Source organism: Pezoporus wallicus, unplaced genomic scaffold (genome assembly GCF_028554395.1).
Source record: "Pezoporus wallicus isolate ANWC-B61680 ecotype Strahan unplaced genomic scaffold, APGP_CSIRO_Pwel_v1 contig_3181, whole genome shotgun sequence".
Classification (NCBI taxonomy): domain Eukaryota; kingdom Metazoa; phylum Chordata; class Aves; order Psittaciformes; family Psittacidae; genus Pezoporus; species Pezoporus wallicus.
In genome coordinates, this window is record NW_026641700.1 from 2,609,515 (window position 1) to 2,635,048 (window position 25,534).

General features: G+C 36.3%; 1 protein-coding gene across 2 annotated transcripts in view; it reads left to right on the forward strand.

Moving 5' to 3' along the window:
* TOP2B (DNA topoisomerase II beta) overlaps positions 1-25,534 on the forward strand; it is a 60,515-nt gene that overhangs the window by 22,851 nt on the left and 12,130 nt on the right. For both annotated transcript variants that reach the window (XM_057424969.1, XM_057424970.1), the window contains exons 6-22: positions 285-382; positions 2,018-2,230; positions 2,312-2,485; positions 8,601-8,702; positions 8,784-8,921; positions 10,402-10,540; positions 13,888-14,045; positions 14,708-14,833; positions 15,654-15,764; positions 15,856-15,961; positions 16,154-16,263; positions 18,126-18,218; positions 18,312-18,426; positions 19,766-19,887; positions 20,746-20,894; positions 23,430-23,661; positions 25,126-25,260. In XM_057424969.1, coding sequence (XP_057280952.1) covers positions 285-382; positions 2,018-2,230; positions 2,312-2,485; positions 8,601-8,702; positions 8,784-8,921; positions 10,402-10,540; positions 13,888-14,045; positions 14,708-14,833; positions 15,654-15,764; positions 15,856-15,961; positions 16,154-16,263; positions 18,126-18,218; positions 18,312-18,426; positions 19,766-19,887; positions 20,746-20,894; positions 23,430-23,661; positions 25,126-25,260 — 2,321 coding nt within the window. The remainder of the gene's footprint in view (positions 1-284; positions 383-2,017; positions 2,231-2,311; positions 2,486-8,600; positions 8,703-8,783; positions 8,922-10,401; positions 10,541-13,887; positions 14,046-14,707; positions 14,834-15,653; positions 15,765-15,855; positions 15,962-16,153; positions 16,264-18,125; positions 18,219-18,311; positions 18,427-19,765; positions 19,888-20,745; positions 20,895-23,429; positions 23,662-25,125; positions 25,261-25,534) is intronic.

Consider the following 25,534-nt stretch of genomic DNA (forward strand, 5'->3'; position numbering starts at 1 on the left):
AGCTGGATCAGGCTATTGAAGTCACTTGACTTTCACCAAGCAACTGGTAGATCAACCTAAGGGATGCAGTGGGAGCATCCTGGCCCTGGAGGGAGGAGCAAACTGCTCATTTTTGAGGCAGAAGCAGTTGCACCAGATTGGAAATAGTGTGAAATGCCATTTCTGGCATCCTTTGATAGCTGTATTGACATATGGCCCAAGAGCATTTTACTTTATTGGCATATTCTTGTATATCACAAAATACAGTTCTGCTGTAAAAAATTTACTATGTGTTGCTTTTTCAGGTGGGCGCAATGGCTATGGTGCAAAACTCTGTAATATATTTAGTACAAAGTTTACAGTTGAAACTGCTTGCAAGGAATACAAACACAGCTTTAAGCAGGTATAGAAATTATCTCAACTTTTTATTTCCTTTGCTGTAATTATAAATTTAAATTTTAACACATTTTCTGTATTTCATTAATATTTTATGAAATGAATCATTTAACATTCAAATGGATGTGTGAAGTTGCAGGCTTGTTTAGTTCAGTCAGTAAAATCAATACTTCTTGTGTATTAGATATTTATTTTTTTAAATAATGTTTTTCTTGGGGTTGTTAGGTGGCTAAAACTGAGAAATTCTGTTAAAAGTATATTCATGTGCATGTGAAAAGGAATATAATTGAAGTATTTAGTAATTGCTCTTATATAATTTGTCTAAAATTCTGTTTATCTATACAAACATGGAAACAAGTATCTAGATAATATTGTATAGTTTTAAGAAAAATTTTCCAGTGTTTGTCATGAGTTTCATTAGCCTAGATGGACTTAAGTGCACACTCTGCTCCCTCCCCATTTGAACTCATTTCTCATTGTTAGAATTGTTAGTTTACAGATCAAGGATCGAATGTAATCTGATCTACTGCGTATCGCTTTGAGATAGCCACCTTCCTGAAAGTTTGAAGAACTTTGGTAGAGTGTTAGATAACCAAAGTTCTTCTGGCTTTTGAGTCTTTCCCAGGTGGTGGCTTCCTTCTCTTTTTCTGAATGAGTAATTATTTTCTGGTTATGCTATCATGTCACTATAAGCAATACATTTCAATGGGTTTACCTGTCTCTAAAAATGTATTATTTTTCTCATAACTGCCAAAAAGCAAATTAATACGGTTTGAGGGTACTTTTTGAAAATGACATGCTTTATGACTTGGAGTGCTACATTTGGGTACAAACTGGAACACAAGAGGTTCCACTTAAACTTGAGAAGAAACTTCTTCTCAGTGAGGGTGACAGAACACTGGAACAGGCTGCCCAGGGAGGTTGTGGAGTCTCCTTCACTGGAGACATTCAAAACCCGCCTGGACACATTCCTGTGTAACATTATCTAGGTGTTCCTGCTCCGGCAGGGGGATTGGACTAGATGATCTTTCGAGGTCCCTTCCAATCTCTAGCATACTGTGATACTGTGATTTTCCAGCATCTTCAAAATGTTGAAAGTTTAATGCAACTGAACTTTGGTATATGCTGTGAGTAGGTGTTCTGCTTGGTCTTAGAGATGTTCCCATGTTCTTAAACAGGGTACACCACCAAGCATCCCAGCTCAAGTCTGAGCCAAGCTGGTTTGTCAAGAAGCATACTTTGGTACATTGTACTGCCACAAAGATTCTGTCTCAGAGACTCCTGAGTCTGCACGGGGACTAATAAACCTCTCTACACAAGTGTGTAGTAGATTGAAAGTATTAAACTGATGGGCAGTAAGGACTGTATCTAATTTAATCAGTGAGCTCTATTTCCATTAGAATCATATCCATCAGTGTATTGATACCTGCATATTTACAGAAATCAAAAATGTGCTGTCACTGATATGCAAGTCTTAGTAAAGCAATTAATTTTATGCCTAGTGTTTAACGAGAGGAAACCTCTAAAAGAAGTCTGAACTTTCTGTTGTGTAGCTGTTGCAATCCTAGCATAATTGGAAAATGGAACAGGAGGTGGATAACATGTATTGTAAACTAACATCTAAAATGTTTTGTTTCCAAAGACTTGGATGAACAATATGATGAAGACCTCGGAACCCAAGATTAAGCATTTTGATGGTGATGACTACACATGCATTACATTCCAGCCAGATCTAGCTAAATTTAAAATGGAAAAACTTGATAAAGATATTGTTGCCATCATGACAAGAAGGGCATATGATTTAGCTGGGTCATGCAAAGGAGTCAAGGTCATGTTGAACGGGAAGAAATTACCTGTAAGAGCCTCAATTAAAATATTTAAAGTGTACTAAGTATTTGATGCGAAGAACAGTAATTGTTATCTGTGTTACTGATAGGTAAATGGGTTTCGCAGTTACGTAGATCTTTACGTAAAAGACAAGCTTGATGAAACCGGAGTTGCGCTCAAAGTTATTCACGAAGTTGTGAATGAACGATGGGATGTGTGCCTCACCCTAAGTGAAAAAGGCTTTCAGCAAATCAGCTTTGTAAATAGCATAGCTACCACAAAGGTGAGTAGTTATATTGAATGATAAAAAATGTAAATGATAAAAATGTGTGCTAATGCTATGCCCAGTCAGGCATTTGCAAAAAAAAAACAAATCAGGGTTACTAAAAATGAATACATGACATAATCCTTTGCATGAGAGGAGCTGGCAGAGCAATTGGATGCAATCAAAATACATTCATAGAAGTATTTCTGAATATGCACTAGTTTTTAAAACACTAGGAATCATTACCAGTAATAGTGATGTCTTATGTGAGTATACATGGTATTGACTAAATATAAAATGAACAGAACTATTTTATTCCTTGATTTTTAACTCCTTGTAGTAAAATAATTCTGAAATTAAGGTAAAAAAAATGTACAAACCCCTTTAAAGCTAGCACTAGGAAGTGCAGGGGAGCAAAAATGGCTTTTGATGTTTTTGAAAAATGACTACCCAGTGATTACTTTATGATGTATAAAGCTGGCCTGAAATGTTGCGTTTCATTGTCTTTTATTTGTTTTTCTATATAAAGGTATCTAGGTGTTCTCTGTAATTGTTAACAACTATAGTAGTAGTGAAATGATATCATAGCAAATCTTCAGTTATGATAAAACAGCAATATGCTCAGCATTCTAAAGCAATCTTAGTACTTCTCAAATTGACAGTAGCGTCAGGTGCAAGGCATTCACCTGAAAACAACTAGTGTAACTCATTTGTGCCCATTTGGTATGGTCCAGGTTTAGGAATCTGGCATTTGCCATGGTGAAAGAAAGTCTTTGTAATTTCTGCTTTTCATAAATTGCACTGCTTGAGTGATCTAACAACAGTCAAGCAATTTTAGTCATTGGTGAGACTGTTTTTGTGGTACATAATTTTTACTATATAATTTCTTCCAATGTAATTTCCCAGTGTTCAGTGGTAAGGGGCAAAGTTTATTTCATTGTAGAATATTTACTTTCTAAGTGAGCATTTTAATTAAATGCTTGTCTGATGCTTACCAAAACTAAGGCTTACAAACATATCTGGTAGTTGAAAGGTTAAAACTCAGTTTTAATTCAGGCCTCTTTATGCGACATGAAGAAGAAAAATAGCATGGCATTAAAGATGAATACAGTACATTTATGAAGAAGCTGGCATGGTAGAGAAAACAAATAATGTTCGATTTGAGGTTAAGAAAATGTATTTGAAAAAAATGAATACTAACTGACTCCTAAGTTAAATACGTTGCATACATTTACTCAAAAGGCTTTGAATTTGACTTTTTTGGATCAATTTTCACCCATCATGCAGTTACACATACATTGTTATATATTCTTTAAGAAAATTCATAGAAAAAGTACTGTGTATTCTTCAAAGGTAAGTGTTGTAATTTCTAGTTTTTCCCACTCTTCCGATCCATGCCTTATGTGTGTGACTGGATGTGGAATGTTCGGGCCGGTGAACCACCTCACCAGCAATTGATGTGCAACTACCCACTGATGAGACATAATGGCTAGTAACTAACTGCGTCAACTGCCTGTCCCCTTATCTGCTAACAGGTGAGGAGCTCATTTCAGCTGTCTTTTGGTTATTTATCACTGTTTGCTGAAAGCTTTTCATTTCTGTTTCTGGATAAATTTCACCCAGTCGTAACTTCCGTTCCACCTTTTTTTAAACTTGCTTCAAATTCCAAACAATTTTTTTTAGGTTGATGGGGGATTTTTTTAATTTTTTTTTTTTTTGAGGGGTGTGTAGAAGATCAGGCAGCATGTTGAGGCACAGCTTCCTTCTTTTGTTCCTATAAATTTGTTACCATGGTCAGGTCCCCGTTTATTCACAATTTGCTACCCTAGCCACCACAGATTTTGACTTCAGGCTCTGAGATGGCATTGAATGAGTATTTGTAGATATTACATTTGTGCAGATAACCTTTATTGAGACTTGTATATAAACTGATTACACATGGTCTTCTCAAGTTCTGTTTTTCAAATAGCAGCTGTAGTAGAAATTATAGTAGAAACTTCAGTTATTAGCGTAATCTAATGATATTTTTTAAATATAGTTGCACTGCTAACTGTAATACTATCAATCATTTAACAGAAATACTTAACTAATACAGATGCAGTGTCAGATTGTAGGCTTGGGTGGAGGGAACAAATCAACCTGTTAAACTTTGCTGGAGTTCAGCAAGAAATTCTAAAGCTTGACATTTTCAGATTTATGCTAAGAAAAAAAATATAAAAAAAAATGCAAAAGAAAATAGGATTTTATTTGTATAATTAAAAACTTCAAGCTTATAATTGACTTCTGAATTTGTCTGCTCATATGAACCATTTATCTGGCCACAGAATTTAAATATGGCTTACCTCACAATTAATTGAGGTTGTTGGCTATTCATGATATGAATAGAATGGATACAGGAGCCAGTCTAAGCTTCATTTCAAAGATTTTAGTTGTTACCGTTTCATTAGATGTCTGCATCCTGAAGTTTGCCAGACTGGGATTCAATCATAATTGTTACCTTCTGGGAAAAGAAGGGTATGCAGTTTTATTGTTCTTTTTCATAATACAGTAGTCATAATAATCACTGACAGCCCTCTAGATTTAGAGGGCGCTTTTCTTTTTCTGTCTCGAATCAAAATGTACTGACAGTTGGGGCAGTTATAGGCTGTTATGCTTCTATAGTGGGTAAATGTGCCACCTACTGGTGAGATGGTTGAAAGGTTACCAACTTTGAGCTCTGAACATCCCTCACTCGTTGCTACACACTAAGAATGGACACAGGAATGGGGAACTGTTGTAATAACTATTATCTTCTAAGAAGAAGAATTACTGGTAAGTAGCTGTTTTTTGCTATGTCAGATGTTAGTTTTAGCAAAATATTTGGAGTGCTAAAATTGTACCAAAAAAAGGCACTAAAGTTTTAAATACAAATATATACTGAGATATTTCCATAAGTTTTCACTAATGTGATGAGTAAAGTAATGCATTTTAAAATTGCCATTTCAAAGTGGAATGTTTTTGAAACACGTAATTTTATATTTTCGTGTAGTAGCTTTTCTTTGCAGTTTTGAAATGGATTTATTTTTCTTTAAAGTAGCAGGATGCAGGATGTCAGTGTTTCAGCTTGCACTTGAACTCTCCCTATGTTGAAACTCTGTCATCCATACGACACATGAATAAAAACTGTGTTTTAATTCGGGGGGGTGGGGGTGTGTGTTTTGTTTTTGTTTGTTTGCTTTTGGTTGTTTTTTTTGTTTGGTTGTTTGTTTTTTAAGAAATACCATGAAAAAATACTTATGCATGGTGTTTCTAAAACACATCAGTGGTTTGTGTTGCTGGTTAGCAGGTGACTCTAGAGACTAATAGAAACCACAGATGGTTTCTTTAAAGTGCAAGTACTTTGGAAATGACTAATAATATTTACCATCTTAAGTCAGTTTCTTTACCTCCTCTATTATTTTTTTTTATAAGTCTACTTTCTACATGAGGTTGACAACACAGCTTCTATCTCCTGTCAATTCAATCACTTTACATCTTCAGCCTACTGAAATGCATATTCTCCCTTAAAACATAGAATCCTAGCTTTTGGGGTTTACATGTTTGTTGTATGTTCTGTCTTTTCCTCTGTCTTTTTGCCTGCTGTTTTTTCTTGGTTTTGTTGTTTTCCTTTTCTTATTTCCTAGCCATCCTATACTTCCTTATACCCATGAAAAGCTTTTTTCCTCTCTCAGTTCTGTTTTAAAAGTAGCTTTAAAGGAGATACTTTTTTGTTTGTTTGCTCCCTAATGTTGAATGTCTCTGTAGATGTGTTTTATTTTGCCTGTTGTATTGCAAATTGATCCGAACAAGAGCCATTATTTAGTCCATATTTTTGCAAGGCATTAGTTGATAATAAGCAAAGATGATCTTCTGTGTAAAATAAGTGTTGAATTATATGTGTTTTAATTGTATAGGATGTGCCTGCATCACTCCATTCTTTGCTACAAGAATGATCTTAGTCATTAGAAAGATTTTAGTCAAACCTTCTATAGCAGTCACTAGCATTAAACGTTTTATTGTTATTGATACCTTTTTGTCTATAAAAATGAAGGAAGGCATTTGAATAATCAAAACTGTAAACAGTTTTCAGATATCCAGAGCTTTTTAGGACCAGTCATATTTTTGACATCTTTCCAAAGAAAGCCCACTATTTTACCTGTAAGGGAAGTTTTGTCATCTGGGACTTGTAAATATTTAAACATACTTATCACCATTGGTTTAGGCAATTTCAGTAGTCATTGGTCTATGGAATTAAAGATTACAGAGTACATACCTTCAAATATTAGTTGTTCTTCCTAATCTGGAGTGTTTCATCTATCATGCAAGTTTGTGCTGTTTTAGTCTTTACTTTTGGTTCTGATTCAGATTACTTCTGCATTGTAGTATATGTAGTATATGCCCCATAATTTCTTTGACATGTTAATCAGTAGTCATTGTTAGGATGGAGTTAGATCTATAGCAGGCTTTTTTTCTTTTACACAAAGCTTGTGTGAAATGCTTTTATTTTGTAAGCAATTTAATCTCAAATTTACTTGTCTTCTAGCAGCTTGGTTTTTTATTTTGTTTGTTTGTTTGTTTGCTTGGATGTTTGTTTTCCTTTAAGCTGGTTTAAAGTTTAAGTCCAAGGAGAATTGTAGCTAGAAAAGATGATAGCTTTGGGGCATCTCCTGAAGGTGTTCAAATCCTTAGTACTTTCCTATTTAGACTGAATTTCATCAGTAGTAAAACACCTATTTAAACATGGAAAATAATCTGTATTTTCATCCCCCTTCAAAGCATGAGTTAAATATTGCTTCAAACAGGTAACTTTTCTGACTTGTTACTTCCAAAGTTTAAGTACATAAGTAAGTACTTCTTCCTCAGGAGCTGCTGGATACATTGCCTCCACCAAAAGTTTTCTTGCAATAACGGCTTTACTTGAAATACCTAGTTGGAAAAGCCTTAAGCAAGGATAACCACTTGTTATCCTTTTCTCTAAGGTAGAGAGAATAAATGTGACGGGCACCGTGAATGTTTCACTTTCAGCTGTTACAGTGCAATGGAGGAAGAAAATCCTATATATTCTTTCCCTCTTTTTTTAGATTTACTTTGCACTGTGATGATGCAAGAAATTGCTTATAAGCCCTTTTTTTTATGTCCTTTCTTCTGCATTTGGGCATTAAGTGTAAGGGAGTCCAGCTGACTGCTTTTGTTTGCAACAAGAAAAGTGGCAACGTGATTATGTAGCTACAAGTTATTGCCCTGTGGTATTCTAAGGGGTTGTTTTGCTGGCTTGTGGTTAACTGCACGCTCTATATGCAGCTTTTGTTGCTACATCAGGCCTGAATTTGAGCAGGTTTAGCCTCTAGTGAGTTTTAAGGAGAACTACCCATCTCTTTAAGGTTACCTTGCTCTGTTCTGTCAGAGTTTTCTGGATCTTGATGTTGGCTGTTTGGTTTTGGGTCAAATCTAAGGCACAAATTGCTCTCGCATAAGCTAACAGAGTGGTAATTGCATGTATTTAGAGAGTTCTGTAAATACAGCTAGGAAAAGGTGAGATGACTTTTGGAAAGGGATAGGCATGGATGCTATATATCTGAGGGTGAACTCTTGAAATTTTATTTTTTAATTTTTTTATTTTTAGACCAAATGGGGAGACTTTAATTTGATGAAAGAATGAGTGATGTTTTCAGTCCGAGGTTATTTATGTACCTGTTCAGAACATGGCTTTTGACAGCCATGTGGTGTTGCAGGTACCATCTCAGTGCTACAGAGTAATTTTCAGAACAGCCACACTCTGTAAGATTTTTGTGTCTTGTTACAAACTGTAAGCATCTATGTTTGAAGTCTACCAAGCCCACCACTGTACAGTGAATGAAAGGTCTCCTGCTTATTCTGTTCCTTGTAACATCTGTCATCCTCACTTGTATGAAGACTGAATGACATGAAAGTGAAACTTTTAAGTCAATTTTTTTTTCTTATGCTGCGACTGAATTTGCATGACTTAACAAATTTAAGTGTGACTACAGGTTCTTTGTTAATACAGGTAAAAGCTATTACGAAATTAAATTTTGTTCCCCTAACCCTTTTTGTGTTTTTTTTTTTTTTGTTTTTTTTTTCCTCTTTCCTCATCAAGGGTGGTAGGCATGTTGATTACGTGGTGGATCAGGTTGTGGGCAAGCTGATAGAAGTGGTGAAAAAGAAGAATAAAGCTGGAGTTTCAGTGAAACCATTTCAGGCAAGTAACTTTATATAAAAATATTTGAAAATATGAATGTGGTAATTCTACTGAATAAATGGGTTTTTATGTTTTCAACAGGTGAAGAATCATATATGGGTTTTTATTAATTGCTTGATTGAAAACCCGTCATTTGATTCCCAGACAAAGGAAAACATGACATTGCAGCCTAAAAGTTTTGGGTCCAAGTGCCAGCTATCTGAGAAATTTTTTAAAGCAGTAAGTATATTTCTTTTTTTCTGTGAAGCAGGAATTGACATGCTGGATCAGGTGTATGTACCTTATGTAGCAGAAGATTAATTAGTGCGTTATGATATTCTAGTGACATTAGCATACTATGAAAATGGGATGGAGGAACTGCTATTCATTCACTGACCTTAATTAATGGAAGCAATGACTGTGCTTTGGCTGTTGGCCTGGATTTAAAAGTGAGCTTCACCTGATAAGCTCATTTGTTGGGGGATTATAGTATTTATATTGGTGAAATGCATTTGACTTATAAGACCTAAACATAGGCCTTGACCAGTTTTTTGTGTTAAAATATTTTTCTGGAGTTCAGAATACTTCTACCTTATTCTTTGAGATCAGTCTTATTCTCTTTAAATGAAGTTAAAGAAAGGTAGGGAACATGTCATGTTTATTCTTCCAGTATTCAAGGAAATGCAAAAGTATGGCTGTAGTGTTCAAAGTGATTGTTATTGTCAGGCAGAAAGTTTAGAGATTTTGTCTGTCGATGGGCTAAGAATTGCTATTCTAATGTATTAGCAGAAATACATGGTACTACATTTTTATGCAAGAAAGGAAAAGTAGAATTATGTTAGCCAGTAGCATAAATGGAACTCCACTAGTAAGGAGAATGGTACCACAACTGTTACATTTGGCATCAAAACTCAACTTTATAGTATTTTATTCTTCTAATTCTATGTTTTTTGTGGCATTCTTACGGAACTTGGAGGAAAAAAAACCCCACAATCTTGTATTAATTCTTCAGAATTTTTTATATATTTTTTTTCTATCAGTAGGTGTTAAAAGTGCAGCAGAATCTCTAATCAATGAGTGCTGTATTATGGGGGGTAATGATAATCCAAAGCTTGCAGTATTTTGCTCCACCTGTATTTTCTTTTGATGTGAAACCAGACCTAAAGCAGTTTTGGGTTAGAATTTTCTTATTTACATAATATTCTTATTTTACATTATATTTTTGCTGCAGATGTGTTTCTTAAAATTATCAATTTTATCAATGTTATCAACTTCTCAGGTGGTTGTTATAGAGCCATATTCTTATATGTTTTTGATTGTCTTTCAGCCATTTTCAGTCCTTTTGAAAGGAACTTTAAATGGTCATGAATATCCCATTTTTGCTGTCAAAGTCCAGGAAGCATATGCTTAGTTCCTAAAATGTCTTGCTACATCAATCATACAACATAGACAACCTCTTCTTATGTCTCAGTCCTCTTTTCCTCCTTCCTAATTATACAAGGGATGGAAAATAAGCTGTGTGAGTGTTGTATTTTGGTTTTGTGTGCATAAAATGCTAAAAAGTAAGATGTGTTAATTCCTGACCTTTATGAATGTCGCAGTTTCTAAAATTTAGAGGGCTTTGAGGAGTAGTTTGAGAGCAGTGGCAGCATTGAAATGTAAGAACCTGCTGTGTGAAGTTTTATTTTTCTCATGCACAATTCTGATCTATTACTTATAGGCCTCCAACTGTGGTATCATAGAGAGCATTTTGAATTGGGTCAAATTTAAGGCACAAACTCAGCTGAACAAAAAATGTTCATCAGTGAAACACAGTAAAATCAAGGGCATTCCAAAACTGGATGATGCTAATGATGCTGGTAAGAGCACTTTTTTTTTGATATCTTTAATGTTTCATAGATTTTTCACAGACATCATAGTTTTAAACCTGATTTTATTTTTCATCCTTATCTAAATTTTTAAATAAAGATATTTCTAGTTTTCTAAACTCTCTAGAGCTAGAATTAAAACATAAGTTTGAGTTTGATATTAGGAACGCTATCGTCTCCAGGAATTAATAACGGTAAACATAAGTGCCAGTATAGGTCCATATTGAAAGAGCATGTGTTTTTTAATTGTGGTTTCCAGCTAAATAGTGTTACCAATATCCTGTTTTGGATGTGACCTTTCTAATGTAAAAAGATCAGAATCTTTATAGGGTCACAAGCTGTAGGAAGTAGATCATATAGTGTGCAGACTTGAGGGAATAGTTCAAGAGATTTCTTTCATAAGACTTCAGCTGCCATTAGGTTGCTGTCTGGGAACAGAGGGCAAACTGGTATTCTCTACTGGTTTGCCTCCTAGTATATGTAGGAATTGGCATCAGCTGGTGTTTCTCTGCTGCCTAGTTACTGCTACATGGGAAGCAGGAATTCTGCACCTCCCAAGGAGGCTTACCCAAATGTTGGTTTTCTGAAGATCTGGTACATAATGTTTCTCACACTGAAGGCATTGCACATTTGGAAAGCAGAGGCATTCAGTTTCTGAATACAATGTGTGTTGTCATAGTCACACTTGGCCTTACTTTCTGAATGTTATATATACTGGCAAAGATGCTTTAAATTGAAGGATCACAAGTAATACATTTAGGAGAAAGTTCCTTAGTCCTTTCTTTTTAAAGACTGAAAGTACCATATGGATCCATCTGTTTGCTCTTGAAAATCAGTAGGAATTTTTTGCTCTTTTTTGCATAAGAGCTAAGCTAATACTGTAATCAGGAAGTCTGTCCTCAATAAAAAGCTGCTTTCATTGAGAAAGGGAAGGCAGAAGATGATACAGAAGAGTGACTCCTTCAGTGTGGCCGAGTGCATGTTGGTTGCTCTGCTCTTGAGAACTTAGCTCAATGAGCTTTAGTTAGTGACTTTATCTGACTGTAAGCTCCACGTTTCTTAATATAAGGGGAAAAGGAAGTTCTGGTGCCATGGAAATTCCTTAATGAGTACACAGACAAAACACTAGAAATATCAATCTTTCTGTCTTTGGGATCTTAGTAAAGAGGATTGGACATTCTCAGGGTTAGGTGAAGTAAGGACTGTATGTGCTCTTTTCTGTGTGTGAGGTGATGATAACTTCTAGGTCCAAAGAATTCAGCTCTGCTTTATGGATGTTTAGTATGGATGTGTATGTGTCTAAGCATATCACGAAGAGTTACACAGTCATAAATAGTCTTTTCAAAAGAATTTCAGACCTCCCCATAAGCTGGAGAAAAGGTTTAACTGATGCATGAAGAAACCTTTGTAGGGAAATTGCTTCAGGACATTCATACATGTTACACAGAGGTTATCTGTAATCTAGCAGCCAAATACAGTAGTCTTATTTGATGCTGTGTTTCAGGATAAATGTCAGTAAGGATCCCAGGAATTATACCTTCATAAGCACCCCAAATCAGATGAGGGAACAGGTTTGACTTTGGTTTCATATAGCAGGTGCCCAGTACTTGTTGGACTTGAAGTATTCCAGTGCAGCTGGGAGAGAACAGTGTCTGGCCACAGACCCCTCTGGCTTTAATTGTTCCTGTGATTTTTAGATTTATTTTTACTTTGAGAGTGAATTTATACCTGAGCTTCAGCATCCACAGGTTTATTTGGTGCCAGGTACCACTGATTTTTGAACCTATATTGGTTAATACTTAGGAATAGGAGAGAGACGAATCTGTGCAGCGAGGTAATTGCTGTAGATTTCTTTACCCACTAAGAAGAATGCGTCTTATACCTGGTCATTCTTGCTTTCTTGAGATCTTGCTGAGATATATGTAGTTCTATGGCTTGTTGGAGTAGAAGATACAGAAATGAAAGGAAAAATCAAGAACCAAAAGTAGGAATATAGGATTGTAAGGGAGCAGCTAGATTACTAAATCTGGTGAAGCATTCTTTGAAGCCTGCTAGTTCATTTATTTTTTCTCCGAGTTCTTTAGAACTGTGTTCAGGAAAATACCAGGCACAGTATGTTTCCATGAAATTCTTCTGGAATGGATGCAATCATTAGCAATTAGAGTGCACCTGGGTGATAATCAGATGTGTCTTCTGACATTCATCTAGGGAAAAAAAAAGTTGCTCTCATATTCCAAAACAGCAGACTAGTATTTTTCTTGGTATTTAGATTCCACCTTGCTGATAGCATGGTAGCTATTGACACTTTTTGATATATTGTGAATAGATGCCTAATTTAGATTATATTAAGCTGTACATCTGATTCAGAAGACCAAAGATGTTGAATGTAAATTCTATGTAATAGGAAGTGTGGGGTTGTTTTCATCTACCAGGTAAAGGCAAATCAAAACACCTATTTTAAATGCTAATATATTCAAACCCATCTTTCAAACAGGAGGTGAGGCTCAAGGTTTTTGCAGTCTTTCCTATCACTTGGCCTTGGTAAAATAGCAAAACTGCTTAATGAACAGTTGCACCTTTGAAAAAGGGTGGGTTGCTTTTTGAACCTGCTTAATATTTATAATGTGAATTCAACTATTGCAGTTGCATTAAACAGAGTGCATATTTCATACTAGTTTTGAGCACACTGGACACACAGGCACTGAAATGCAGTGTGTCTTATAGAATCAAAATTACACTATTAGAAAAGATTTGTTTCTTCTGTTCAAGAAATTTCTGAGAATGTGTAATAGGTGCAAAAGTTCCGATCTTTTGAGCTTTTCTCTCAAGTTTTTCTTACAATTGCCTGGCTTCAGCTAATGGACAGTAAAAAAGGAAGCCTACAAAAATGTAATTTAATAAATTACTTATGAAAATATACTGTGAGGAAGGGGATATGCAGAGTGTGAAATAATTCAGTTTATATAACTCAGACATGCATAATGTATGTGTGTAAGAAATTTGCAGTTAGAAAAATGAAATGGCAAATAGACTGATGGGATTGATCTTTTTCTGTGCAGATGTGTGGGAACCATCATATAGGATGTGCCACCATTGCATCTCATTTTGTCTATTTTGTTCCTTGTCCATAGCTATCCATAGTGTATGCTCATTCTTGTGTAGGTTTAGTGACATGGAGGGCCATCCCTAAAAATAGAAATTCAGCCTATTTGAGTTACCCGACATAGAGTAGGAAGAATATTCATGACTGATTCAATTGTATTTCTATTACTTGAGTTTAAAATTACGCCTTCTGGATTTTTTTTTTTGCCTTGTCTCTCCTTCTCTCTGATCTGCAGGTGGCAAACATTCCTTGGACTGCACATTAATATTAACAGAAGGAGACTCTGCCAAATCTTTAGCTGTCTCTGGCTTAGGTGTTATTGGTAGAGACAGATACGGAGTATTCCCACTCAGGGGTAAAATTCTCAATGTTCGAGAAGCTTCTCACAAACAGGTAAGTAGTTTTGTCATCTCCTTTCAGCTAACAAATGGACATCTCCTGTTTATTTTTGTTTTCTAGGGTTCCGTGTTTGTATTTTTATTTTTAATTACAGTTTTGTGGCTGGGATTTTATAAGGTACCATCTACTTTAAAGGCTGGAAATATTAAGTGTAGTAATGCAGTACTAGGATGATAAAGTTCACAAATGCAAGGAAATTCTGTTATGACCCATAATAACATTTTACATGAATATTAAAAGAACCATAGACTTTTATATTCTCTCCATTGCCATGTGATTTCATTGGGTCACAATGTAAGGCAGTAGCAGCCAACACTACCTCTTTGCATTAGTTCTGCTGTTGTCCATAATTTGTGCATGAGTAGTGCTGCAGCTGCCCATAGAAACAGTGGAAAGAGGAGGCAGCTTTGAGAGATGACTTTCTGTAACATGCGCTTTTCTCACTGCCTTTCTGTCTGGGAGAGAGTGGTGTAGGCTTGAGAATTTGCGTGAATGGGATAGATATGAAGTCTGCAAGGGAGCTGGGGCTGAAAAGGTTATGAGGTTTAGGTAGGGGTGTGTTGAAAAAATGGCTATACAGCCCACCTAAAAAAAGGCTTGGATGTTTCTGAATTTCTGGTTATTATGCTGAGTGCAAAGATAACTTTTTTACGCAGATTATGGAAAATGCAGAAATCAACAACATCATCAAAATAGTCGGACTACAATACAAGAAAAGCTATGAAGATCCAGAATCTTTGAAAAGTTTGAGATATGGAAAAATTATGATCATGACAGATCAGGTTAGTCTGAAATTCACAGGTTTTAGTATAAAGAGCTTCTTAAAATGTGTTTGGCTGCAATTTGTTAGGTTACATTTGTGTGCATTATAACCTGTCTCTTCTGTTATACAAAGATGTATTCAGAGGAAATCCCTAATGTATGAGGTTTCTTTAAGGGAATAACTTATGTTCTTTCATTTACTCCCAATGAACAACTGAATTTAGCTGCATGGTAGATATCAAAGTCATAATAACATGCATAAACAAGAATGCTTTTGATAACTAAAAAATATATTGAAAATAAGGACAAAAGGGAACAGTAGATGAGGTAGTAATGCTAGAAAGTCAGGGAGAGACAAGAATGCAGGCAATTATTTTTGGATAATCTCATGAAGAGTGTGTCTGTTCAGATTTTAGCGGTGTAGGAATCCTATGCTTTGGATATTTGAGAAACTTTGTTGTTTTTCCCAGACAGGTTGAACTGTCAAGCATCTTGACACTAGTGAGAACGATGGGCCAGGCTTGGCTTTCTTCCGCAACGGTTTAGCTCCATGGTGTATGGGAGAGCTGTTAATCTGTCAGACAAAACATGTTGTAGGAAAAACACCTTTGAAACGCAATGGTGCGCTTGGTTTGGAAGAGCTTATTGGCACAGGGATAAAGCCATTCACAGGTGGCTGTTCCATACCCAGGTCCAGCTTAGAATCCAAATTAAAACTAACTGCTCCCCTATATGTTTGGATTTTTGTAAATAGATGTTGTTTTGAGGCATCCAGGCCAGTAATAAGGATTTTTGGTGGTTTTTCATAAGATTGCCTAACATTTTCATGTTCTAATTCAGGATCAGGATGGATCTCACATAAAAGGCTTGTTGATCAATTTTATTCATCACAATTGGCCATCACTGTTGAAACATGGTTTTCTTGAGGAATTCATCACTCCTATTGTAAAGGTAGGGGCTCTATTAATACGATTTTACATATTACTTAGAGTGCAACAGAAACATTTCTTTATTTTTTTTTGTTTGCTTTTGTTTTTTAAAGGCAAGCAAAAATAAGCAGGAACTTTCATTCTATAGTATTCCTGAATTTGATGAGTGGAAAAAGCATATGGAGAATCATAAAGCATGGAAGATAAAATACTACAAAGGTTTGTTTAAAAACAAATAAGTGAACCTCATTGATCTAAAAATATGTAATGGTGCTGTGAAGTTTTATTTATAGCTGTTTTCATGGTAGTATCTTCTGTAATGATTTTATAATATTCCCAGTAAATTAAAAGGGATAAAATGATAAAACTTGAATTTTGAATGTGGAGTAACTATTTCATTTTAATGTACAGGTTTGGGTACCAGCACTGCTAAAGAAGCAAAAGAATATTTTGCTGACATGGAAAGACATCGGATCTTATTTCGATATGCTGGTCCTGAAGATGATGCTGCCATTACACTGGTATAATCTTATAAAAGTGCTTCTATATGATATGCTTTAGTTTCCATTGTTTCTGAAAGAGGCATGTGAGGAATTCCTAACAGGATGTTTTGGGTTTTTTTGTGTATTTTGAGTAACTGAAAAAAATACTTTTGGAAGAGAATTAAGCTTTTGGAAACAATTTTAAATGTTGGAATAAGAACTTTATCCATGCTACAAAATCAGATCTACCTTCTCCTTATTAGCTTTGGTCAATTTTATGTGCTGTGGATGTCAAGAAACATTATGTTCAGACTTGCTTTTAAAGGCAGAACATGCAGAAAAGTATTCTGAGTAAGGCAATAGTCCAAACAAACGATGTTTTGCATGTGCTTAGGGATCTGTGTTTTGTTTCTGAGCAAATAAGATCAGGTAAATATTATTCATTCACTGAAGATATAGTGTGTATTATGTGTATTCATGCATGTGTTCTACATATATGAATGTGAAATCTTTTAGATATTTGTATGCAGGCAAGTACTAATGTTTCAAAGATAACTTTTGGAAGGACAAAGACTGGAATGTCTGGAACAAAACTGTTTTTGCAAGAAATGTTTCATCTTTTATCTACTTTATTTTGCAATTTTAATTGTAGATGAAGTTAGGGATGAAAATGGGTAGGGGAATAAAAATAAAAACAGGAAAATACCCGTCTTAGTCAAAACAAATTTTTCCTTACATAACAACTTTTTCTTGTTTTGTGGGTCCATTTTACAATGGTGTGTCTTTACTAACAGAAAGGTATAGTGTAGGTATCTGTTCTGTTGAAGAAAACCAGCTTGATATGTCAGAAATTATTTATACCACTCATTTTACTTCTGTCCAAGATGCACTTAAGTATAATCTATATATGTGGTTTCATATCCCAGAGAAGCGTGCTCACCTAGATAAAGGAGTCTGTATATTTGCATATACACTAAACCAATTGATGGAGAGACCCTGAACTCCCCAATTAAAATTCTGGGGTCTATTTCTGCAGATAGACCTCCGTATACCGGCTGATATAGGAGGCCATATAACCTGTTATGGCTGATCCTCACTGTTGTCCAGAATTATAGTCTGTCAATTTGGGATGAAGCTAGGAGCATCTACTGACTAGTACTGAAGCTGTTAACAGAAACTTCATGTATACTCCTATCCATGTTTTCTTTGCTGATAGGTATAATCCCACTCACTGGAGGGGACACAGTGCTGCATCCTTTTGTAGTGATAAGTTGTTGCTTTAAAGTGACGCCTTATCAGGAAGATGAAGGCCCTCAGTCACCTGGCCTAAACTCTGGTTTAGGCTTCTCATGCAGCATCAGTTTTGTTGAGTTGTCAGTCCTCTTAGGAGGACTAGGGCCAACCCCTCAAACAGCTACAAATTATTGGTATTCTATTGTGACAGAGCAAATGGGGCATTAAGAGGACAAGAGGAGTGGGGTATTTTTTCTAGTACCTTCAGTTAATTTTCATGATGACAGCTGGTTATATTTCAGCCTTAAAATTATGTGGGAAAAGATCCCAACACCTTTAAACTTGTTTATCAAAGGATAACTCTGAAGCGAGGAGAGGAGTAAGAATGATAAGATTTGCCTAAATGTGTGTAGATTTTTGGAAAGCAATATAAATTATGATCAGTAAGAGATCTGTCAGTTTAAAAGCCTTGTACAGCCATGTCTGAAAGGTCATGTGCTTGTACTGGTGGTCGTACATAAACATCAGTTATATGGATTGCCTTGTCCAAATCAGTATTCTGAATACTTGACCACCTAGTGCAGTACACTTAAAATTCTGACTAAAGTAACATCCATTTACACAAACACATATGTGATGATACTTTAGTGTATCTGCAATCTTTTCAGGCCTTCAGTAAGAAGAAGATTGATGATCGAAAAGAATGGTTAACAAACTTCATGGAAGACAGGCGGCAACGTCGGCTACATGGCCTTCCTGAGGTGAGTCCTAAATGATAGTAATAAATCTGGTGGGTGAGATTTAAATGTAATGTAGGCTTTTATTGACTAAATAATGTATGTTGTTTTTTCCAGCAATTTTTATATGGTACAGCAACAAAACATTTGACTTACAATGATTTTATTAACAAGGAGTTGATCCTTTTCTCAAATTCTGACAACGAGAGGTCTATCCCTTCCCTTGTTGATGGTAAGCTGATAATTCATTATTATGTGTTGGAACATTCCTCTTCATTTTTCTCAAACCTTTTATTTGTATTGGAAATCAATGCATTCCAGTAGTGAATATATTTTTTTGTTATCATTTATGTGCTAAGGAATCTCCATATTTCTTCTGTGAGGAAGTTTAAGCTGTTGCTTTGCAGCCTGTTTACTTAATCAGACCTATTCCCTAGACCATACTACAAGTGCTTTGTTTCTAGTCAAGCCATCAGCGAAAACAAGTCTAAGTGCCTATAATAATTAAAATTCAAGTCGGCAGCTGAGTGCAGATGAAGACGCAAATGTTTTCTCCCTTCAGTCTTATACCACAGGCAGTGTTTTAGTGGGTACTGACCTGTAATCTTGCTAGGGTTCTGTCAATCAGGTTTGCTAAGTCTCCCCTTGCAGTATCATCATTAAAAGAAGCAGCTTCATTTGTAAAACTGTCTGCAGACAGCATGAGCAGGAGTTCCTCCCTGTGTTATTGTCAGTATGCATATGCTTACCAGATACAGAAAAAAGGCCTCGAGGTTTCATAGAGAATTTAAAAAAGGCACATTTAAGTGCATTTTCTCCACTTTCCAGTACTTTTTTATAGTGGAGGTGGTCAGCATTCTTGACACTAAAGACCTATAACAAATTTTTTTTTGCAGCAAGGGCTTTTTATATTTAGATAGTGGGATAGTTCATGAATAGATGATAGGGGTAGTAACTTCCTGGTAGGATAGATCTCCAGCTCTGCTGCAGAACGAGGCTGGGTTAGGTATTCAGGTATTCCTGTTTAAAGGAAATTCTCCAGGTCTGTTAAATTTGGTATATTTTTGGTAAGAAAATGTAATGCAGGCTCATTGTAAAGAAAATTCGACAGTACATATTTAAATAAAATGGAGATTGGAGTTACCAGGTTTGATGACTTCCAAACAGTATTTGAGAGAGTGAAATACATGTGAGCTGAATTTGTATTAATATTCTTAGGAAAAAGATTTTGCTGAGTAGACTGGAAAGAAGCAACTCTTGTGGAAGTTGTACATTTAGAATAAAGTTGTTGTTTGTTACAATGATGTATTATATACTGCATGGTATTGATTGTCTGAAAAGTTACATTTCCACTTTTTTGGTAACTTTCCATTTGGTAAGATATTTTTTATTATTTTAAAAGAACAGGGATATTAATCTGTTATCTTCTGTTAATATTATCGTATTGATTTATTTCCATTTAAAGGTTAAGCTTATTTTGAGATATTAGAAATTAAAATAAGGAAAAAAACCCTCATTATTTAAAAACATATGCTTCTGTATGTGTTGAAATGGGATATTTTTCTTAACAGGTTTAAAACCAGGGCAGCGCAAAGTTTTGTTCACTTGCTTTAAGAGAAATGATAAACGTGAAGTAAAGGTTGCTCAGCTGGCTGGTTCTGTTGCTGAAATGTCAGCTTACCACCATGGGGAGGTGAGTATGAAGGATGGTAAAGTTATGAGGATTTTTAGCCTATATCAAATATTAGGTAAATGTTTGCTGTACCGCAGTTGCGAACATATTGACAGGAAGTCTACTAATCACAGATTTAAAGAAAACGAACCACACATTATGCAGTTTCAAAATATGCTTTCATTATTCTTTTGTGTCTTTGTGCACAGTGGTATCCAAACTAGTAATAATAGATAGCTAATTACCTTGGTAACTTCTGGATTCTCAAATCATAGGAACTATATGTGTATAAACACTTTATGTGTATATATAAACATATATGTATGTATATATATGAACAGTGTTTGTTTTAAATGAGAAATACAGCCTTTTAAGGTAAGAAGAAGAGGTTGTGTTCTTTGAAGACCTGGAACAAAGATTATTTCTACATCTGGTTTTGTTTGTATTTATCTGAAATGTTAGCAAGAGTTGCCATATTAAGTCCCTCTCCATCCCTTCTGCTCTCCCATTAAAAGCAATGAGTAGTGAGTGGTTTGTGCAGTAGTAAGTGCAGTTTATGCCCGTTTCACTCCTCCAGGGAAGTGCTTTAGAAAAAATGGGGAAGCCCAGGGGTTTTCATAAGCATAGGGTGTAAGGACACTTAAATTAGGGAGGCAATGTGGCTGTGGAAGAGGAAGCATTATATTTTGCTAGTAGATCTTGTAACTGGAATTCAGCATTCCTTTCTCAGTGAGATTACTTTTTTGAAATTGAATTCAGGTTAGACACACAATTTTGGGGCATTAAAAATGTATTTTATTGGCTGATGAGGAAAGACTATTTCTTCTTACATTTCTTACTATGAATAGTTTTTTTGGTTTTGTTTTTTTTTTCTTGCAGCAAGCATTAATGATGACTATTGTCAACTTGGCTCAGAACTTTGTTGGAAGTAACAATGTTAATCTGCTACAACCTATTGGTCAGTTTGGTACCAGGCTTCATGGTGGAAAGGATGCTGCCAGCCCTCGCTATATTTTCACCATGTTAAGGTAAACACAAATATGAAGCTAAACACATGCTTTTAAAACGCCTTGTTATGAAACTAATCCTTTCACAACACTACAGGGTTTTTTTTTGTCTGAGATGTGGGAGGATTGGAATATTTAATGTCAGCTCAAATTCTGCTTTACATCATCTATAAATGTGGTTTTGCACATTGGTATTTTTTTTTCCCATGCATTAGAAGTGCTGTGAGAATTGTAGCTTTTAAGGAATTAAACTTCAATTCACAAGGCTGAAGACTGAAAATGCGGACCATGCAGATTAGTTGCTGATCTTAAACTGGGACTTTTTGCAGAAGTAGCTTTCAGTTTCTCTAGGTATTGTGAAATCAATTTTGCAATAGAAAGTGTATTGCTACCTGGTGATAATTCCTGCAACTCAGCATAGAGTTGAAAGTCTTTTCCTTTAGGATGAATTTCTTTATATTCAGTTGAAATATGCATACATAATTAATAATGAAGTCATTATTTAATAATGCTGATTTTTTCACAGCTAGTACCTTGAAATTCATTTGGTATGCATAGAATCATAGAATAGTTAGGGTTGGAAAGGACCTTAAGGTCATCTAGTTCCAACACCCCTGCCATGGGCAGGGACACCTCACACTAAACCATGTCACCCAAGAATCTGTCCAGCCTGGCCTTGAACACTGCCAAGGATGGAGAATTCACAGCTTCCCTGAGCAACCCATTCCAGTGCCTCACCACCCTTACAGTAAAGAATTTCTTCCTTATATCCAATCTAAACTTCCCCTGTTTAAGTTTTAACCCGTTACCCCTTGTCCTATCACTACAGTCCCTAATGAAGAGTACCTCTCCAGCATCCCTATAGGCCTCCTTCAGATACTGGAAGGCTGCTATGAGGTCTCCACGCAGCCTTCTCTTCTCCAGGCTGAACAGCCCCAACTTTCTCAGCCTGTCTTCATACAGGAGGTGCTCCAGTCCCCTGATCATCCTTGTGGCCCTCCTCTGGACTTGTTCCAACAGTTCCATGTCCTTTTTATGCTGAGGACACCAGAAGTGCACACAATACTCCAGGTGAGGTCTCACAAGAGCAGAGTAGAGGGGCAGGATCACCTCCTTTGACCTGCTGGTCACGCTTCTCTTGATGCAGCCCAGAATATGGTTTGTTTCTGGTCTGTGAGTGCACACTGAAGCTGGCTCATGTTCATTTTCTCATCGACCAGCACCCCCAAGTCCTTCTCCACAGGGCTGCTCTGAATCCCTTCTCTGCCCAGCCTGTAGCTGTGCCTGGGATTGCTCCGACCCAGGTGTAGGACCTTGCACTTGGCATGCTTAAACTTCATCAGGTTGGCATCAGCCCACCTCACAAGCGTGTCAAGGTCCCTCTGGATGGCATTCCTTCCCTCCAGGGTATCAACCGAACCACACAGCTTGGTGTCATCGGCAAACTTGCTGAGGGTGCACTCAATCCCACTGTCCATGTCAGTGACAAAGATGTTGAACAAGACCGGTCCCAACACTGATCCCTGAGGGATACCACTCATTACTGGTCTCCAGCCATTGACCACAACTCTTTGTGTGCAGCCATCCAGCCAGTTCTTTATCCACCGAGTGGTCCATCCATCAAATTGATGTCTCTCCAATTTAGAGACAAGGATGTCGTGTGGGACAGTGTCGAACACTTTGCACAAGTCCAGGTAGATGACATCAACTGCTCTACCCCTGTCCATCAGTTCTGTAGCCCCATCATAGAAGGCCACCAAATTGGTCAGGCAGGATTTCCCCTTAGTGAAGCCATGCTGGCTGTCACCAAGCACCTTCTTGTTTTTCCATGTGCCTTAACATGCAGAGTGTTAAAATGTGTTCCTTAATTTATGACATGCTGTAATTTATGTTACTTCTTTTACTTCCTAATTTCAGTGTGGTATTTTGCCTAAAATTCCTTGTAGTTTCTTCTTTTCCTCTAATATCAAACTTTATACCAATACCTAAGGTTTTATTTCCTTTCTCATAAATGTGCTTTCTGCAGCAGCCTAGTTTTGTACATTTTCCTTTTTGTATGAAGTGCTGGAAATTGTATTCACCCAGGACAATGTTCTAGATAAGCAAAAGGAGTCACCTGTAAAAGTGATATAATATTTTCAGAGACTTCTAGTCCTACAATTAAGCAACAAAGTTATGCAACTACTTGCCTGTTGTGTTTCTTTAATACTGGGTGGCCTACTGTCACACTGAACTGTGTGTTCTGAATGCCTCAAACAATGCTATTTTGTAGATGTTAAATGTCATCAGTTACTAGTGTATCATGTACATGTGTTATTGTGAAGGAAACGAACATCATCGGTTATGAAGACGCTCTTCCATTGGGTAAAAGCTTCCTTTTTTCAGGAGGTATGTTCGCTGTATTTTCAGCTTCAGAATGTCAAAGAGAAAGGAAGACATGATAAAAATCTACAAATAGATCATATCTGGACCCATGGACTGTTATGTTCTTTACTTGCATTTATGTACTTACTGGACTCCAGATAGATTTTTTTATTTTATTTTATTTTTTTAAAGCCCTTTAGCAAGGCTGCTTTTTCCATCAGTGGATGACAACTTGCTTAAATTCCTTTATGATGACAACCAACGCGTAGAGCCTGAGTGGTATATTCCCATCATTCCAATGGTTTTAGTAAACGGAGCTGAAGGAATTGGTACCGGATGGGCATGCAAACTTCCAAACTATGATACCAGAGAGATTGTAAACAACGTCAGACGAATGCTGGATGGCTTAGATCCCCACCCAATGGTAAAAATAATAGCATTTGCTAGTATTTTATGTGTTTGCTAAATAAATCTTATTTTGTACTTAAAAAATATCATGCTAGAAATGCTTGATTATTGGAATGTCTGGGTTGGATTGTCTCAGTAATTTTGTGTAGGAGCTTTACTTGACTGTTGGGATGAGGCTGGGGAAATTCACCTTGAAGCAAAAACATTGCAATTTGGTTTTTTGCAAGGATTTTTTTTCTCTAGTCTGCTGACTGTAAGCTTTCACAGTTGCAAGTCTTACAGGGTAGTTATAACATGGTAGTAGAGTAACAGTTTGTACCACTCTTTCCTCTTTGAAGGTACTACTATTTCAGCTAAGCTTAATATTTCCTCTGTCTTGTCTGAATTGTACTCTTTTATATATCTGTAAGCACAGGAGAAGATATATTGTCACACTTCAAGAAAATCAGCAGCTTCTGAACTGAATTTAGCTTCTGTTCCTTTATTTAAAATTTTATAAGAAGTCTCAGAAGTGGTGTGAAAAAAATTGGGCAGGAAGAATACCTGGGTGAACCCAGAATATCTGTAACCAACAGATGAAATACAGATAATGTTACCTTTACTTCACAACTGATGGATGATGCTACTTTGCTGTGTTTACTAGATCATAGAAGCAGAAACATCTCTACTTACATCACAGGTCACTTAGTGTGCAGTATCAATTTTCCTGACATAGTGAATTTCCTTTTGCAAATTCTTGGGAATGATGAGTTACATTTTAATTAATGCAATCCATGCCCTTCCTTTAGGACTCCTAGGCCTTCTCTGTAGTCTCACAGTCAATTGAAGCTTCACTTGGTTGAAAGAGGCAATTCTGCCTCCATCTAGCTCCTTTCTGTATGCTGGTATGTGTTTGTGGCTGCATGGTAAGCTGGATAAAGGAATCAATTCAGATAAAAAACATTCCTCACTGTTGGTTACTTTTAAACTGGATGGGTTCCACTATCTTTGTCAGACAGCACAAGGATGACTCATAGAATCATAGAATGAAAAAATAATTAGGGGAGGTAGCACCACTTCTGTAAAGTTACTGTGAGACTGGGGTGTTAATCTGCTTTCTGTCATGCTTTACCTGCACTTGCAGTTTTCTTTGGGGGGGGGGTCAACAGAGTCAAACAAAAACAACCTTCCCTTCCCCCCCAAAACCAACAAAACAACCAAAAAACCAAACAAAACTCACAACCCACCACATCACTGGGTTCAGCTGCATCTTCTTAATCATCTGTCTCCTCTGTAGATGCTGAGGTGTTAAGGTACTTTCTCCTGTCACTTGCATTCTGTTTTTTCTGTAGTATTTTTCCTATGACTTAAGATTTTCCCAGTATGAGAGACTGGTTGATGGATTAGTGCAATATAAAGTGGTAGGTGTGTGGTAAACAAATATTTGTCCCATGTTTTATTATAAAGATAATTACAACTTTCTTGCTTTTTGCAATTTCAGCTTCCAAACTACAAAAACTTCAAAGGAACCATTCAGGAACTTGGTCAAAACCAGTATGTAGTCAGTGGTGAAATATTTGTGGTGGACAGGAACACAGTAGAAATTACAGAGCTTCCTGTAAGGACGTGGACCCAGGTAGGCAACGCTGAAGCAGAGTTACATAAAGACCAAAACTAACAAAAAGCTTATTAAATTATTTAATCCTATATCCAGATAAACTTCTAAACTTCTGATGATTGTACATACATGGAAGTGATCATGATCTCATTCTTTTGTGTGCCTTTGTAGAAGCAGGTTTTCTGCTTGTGCCACCTACTGTTCATACTACAGAGAATATTTGCTTCTCCTGCTGAATTAATATTTAATCCCCTTTTGACTAGTCTTTTCTTTCCTCATTAGGTGCCTCTTA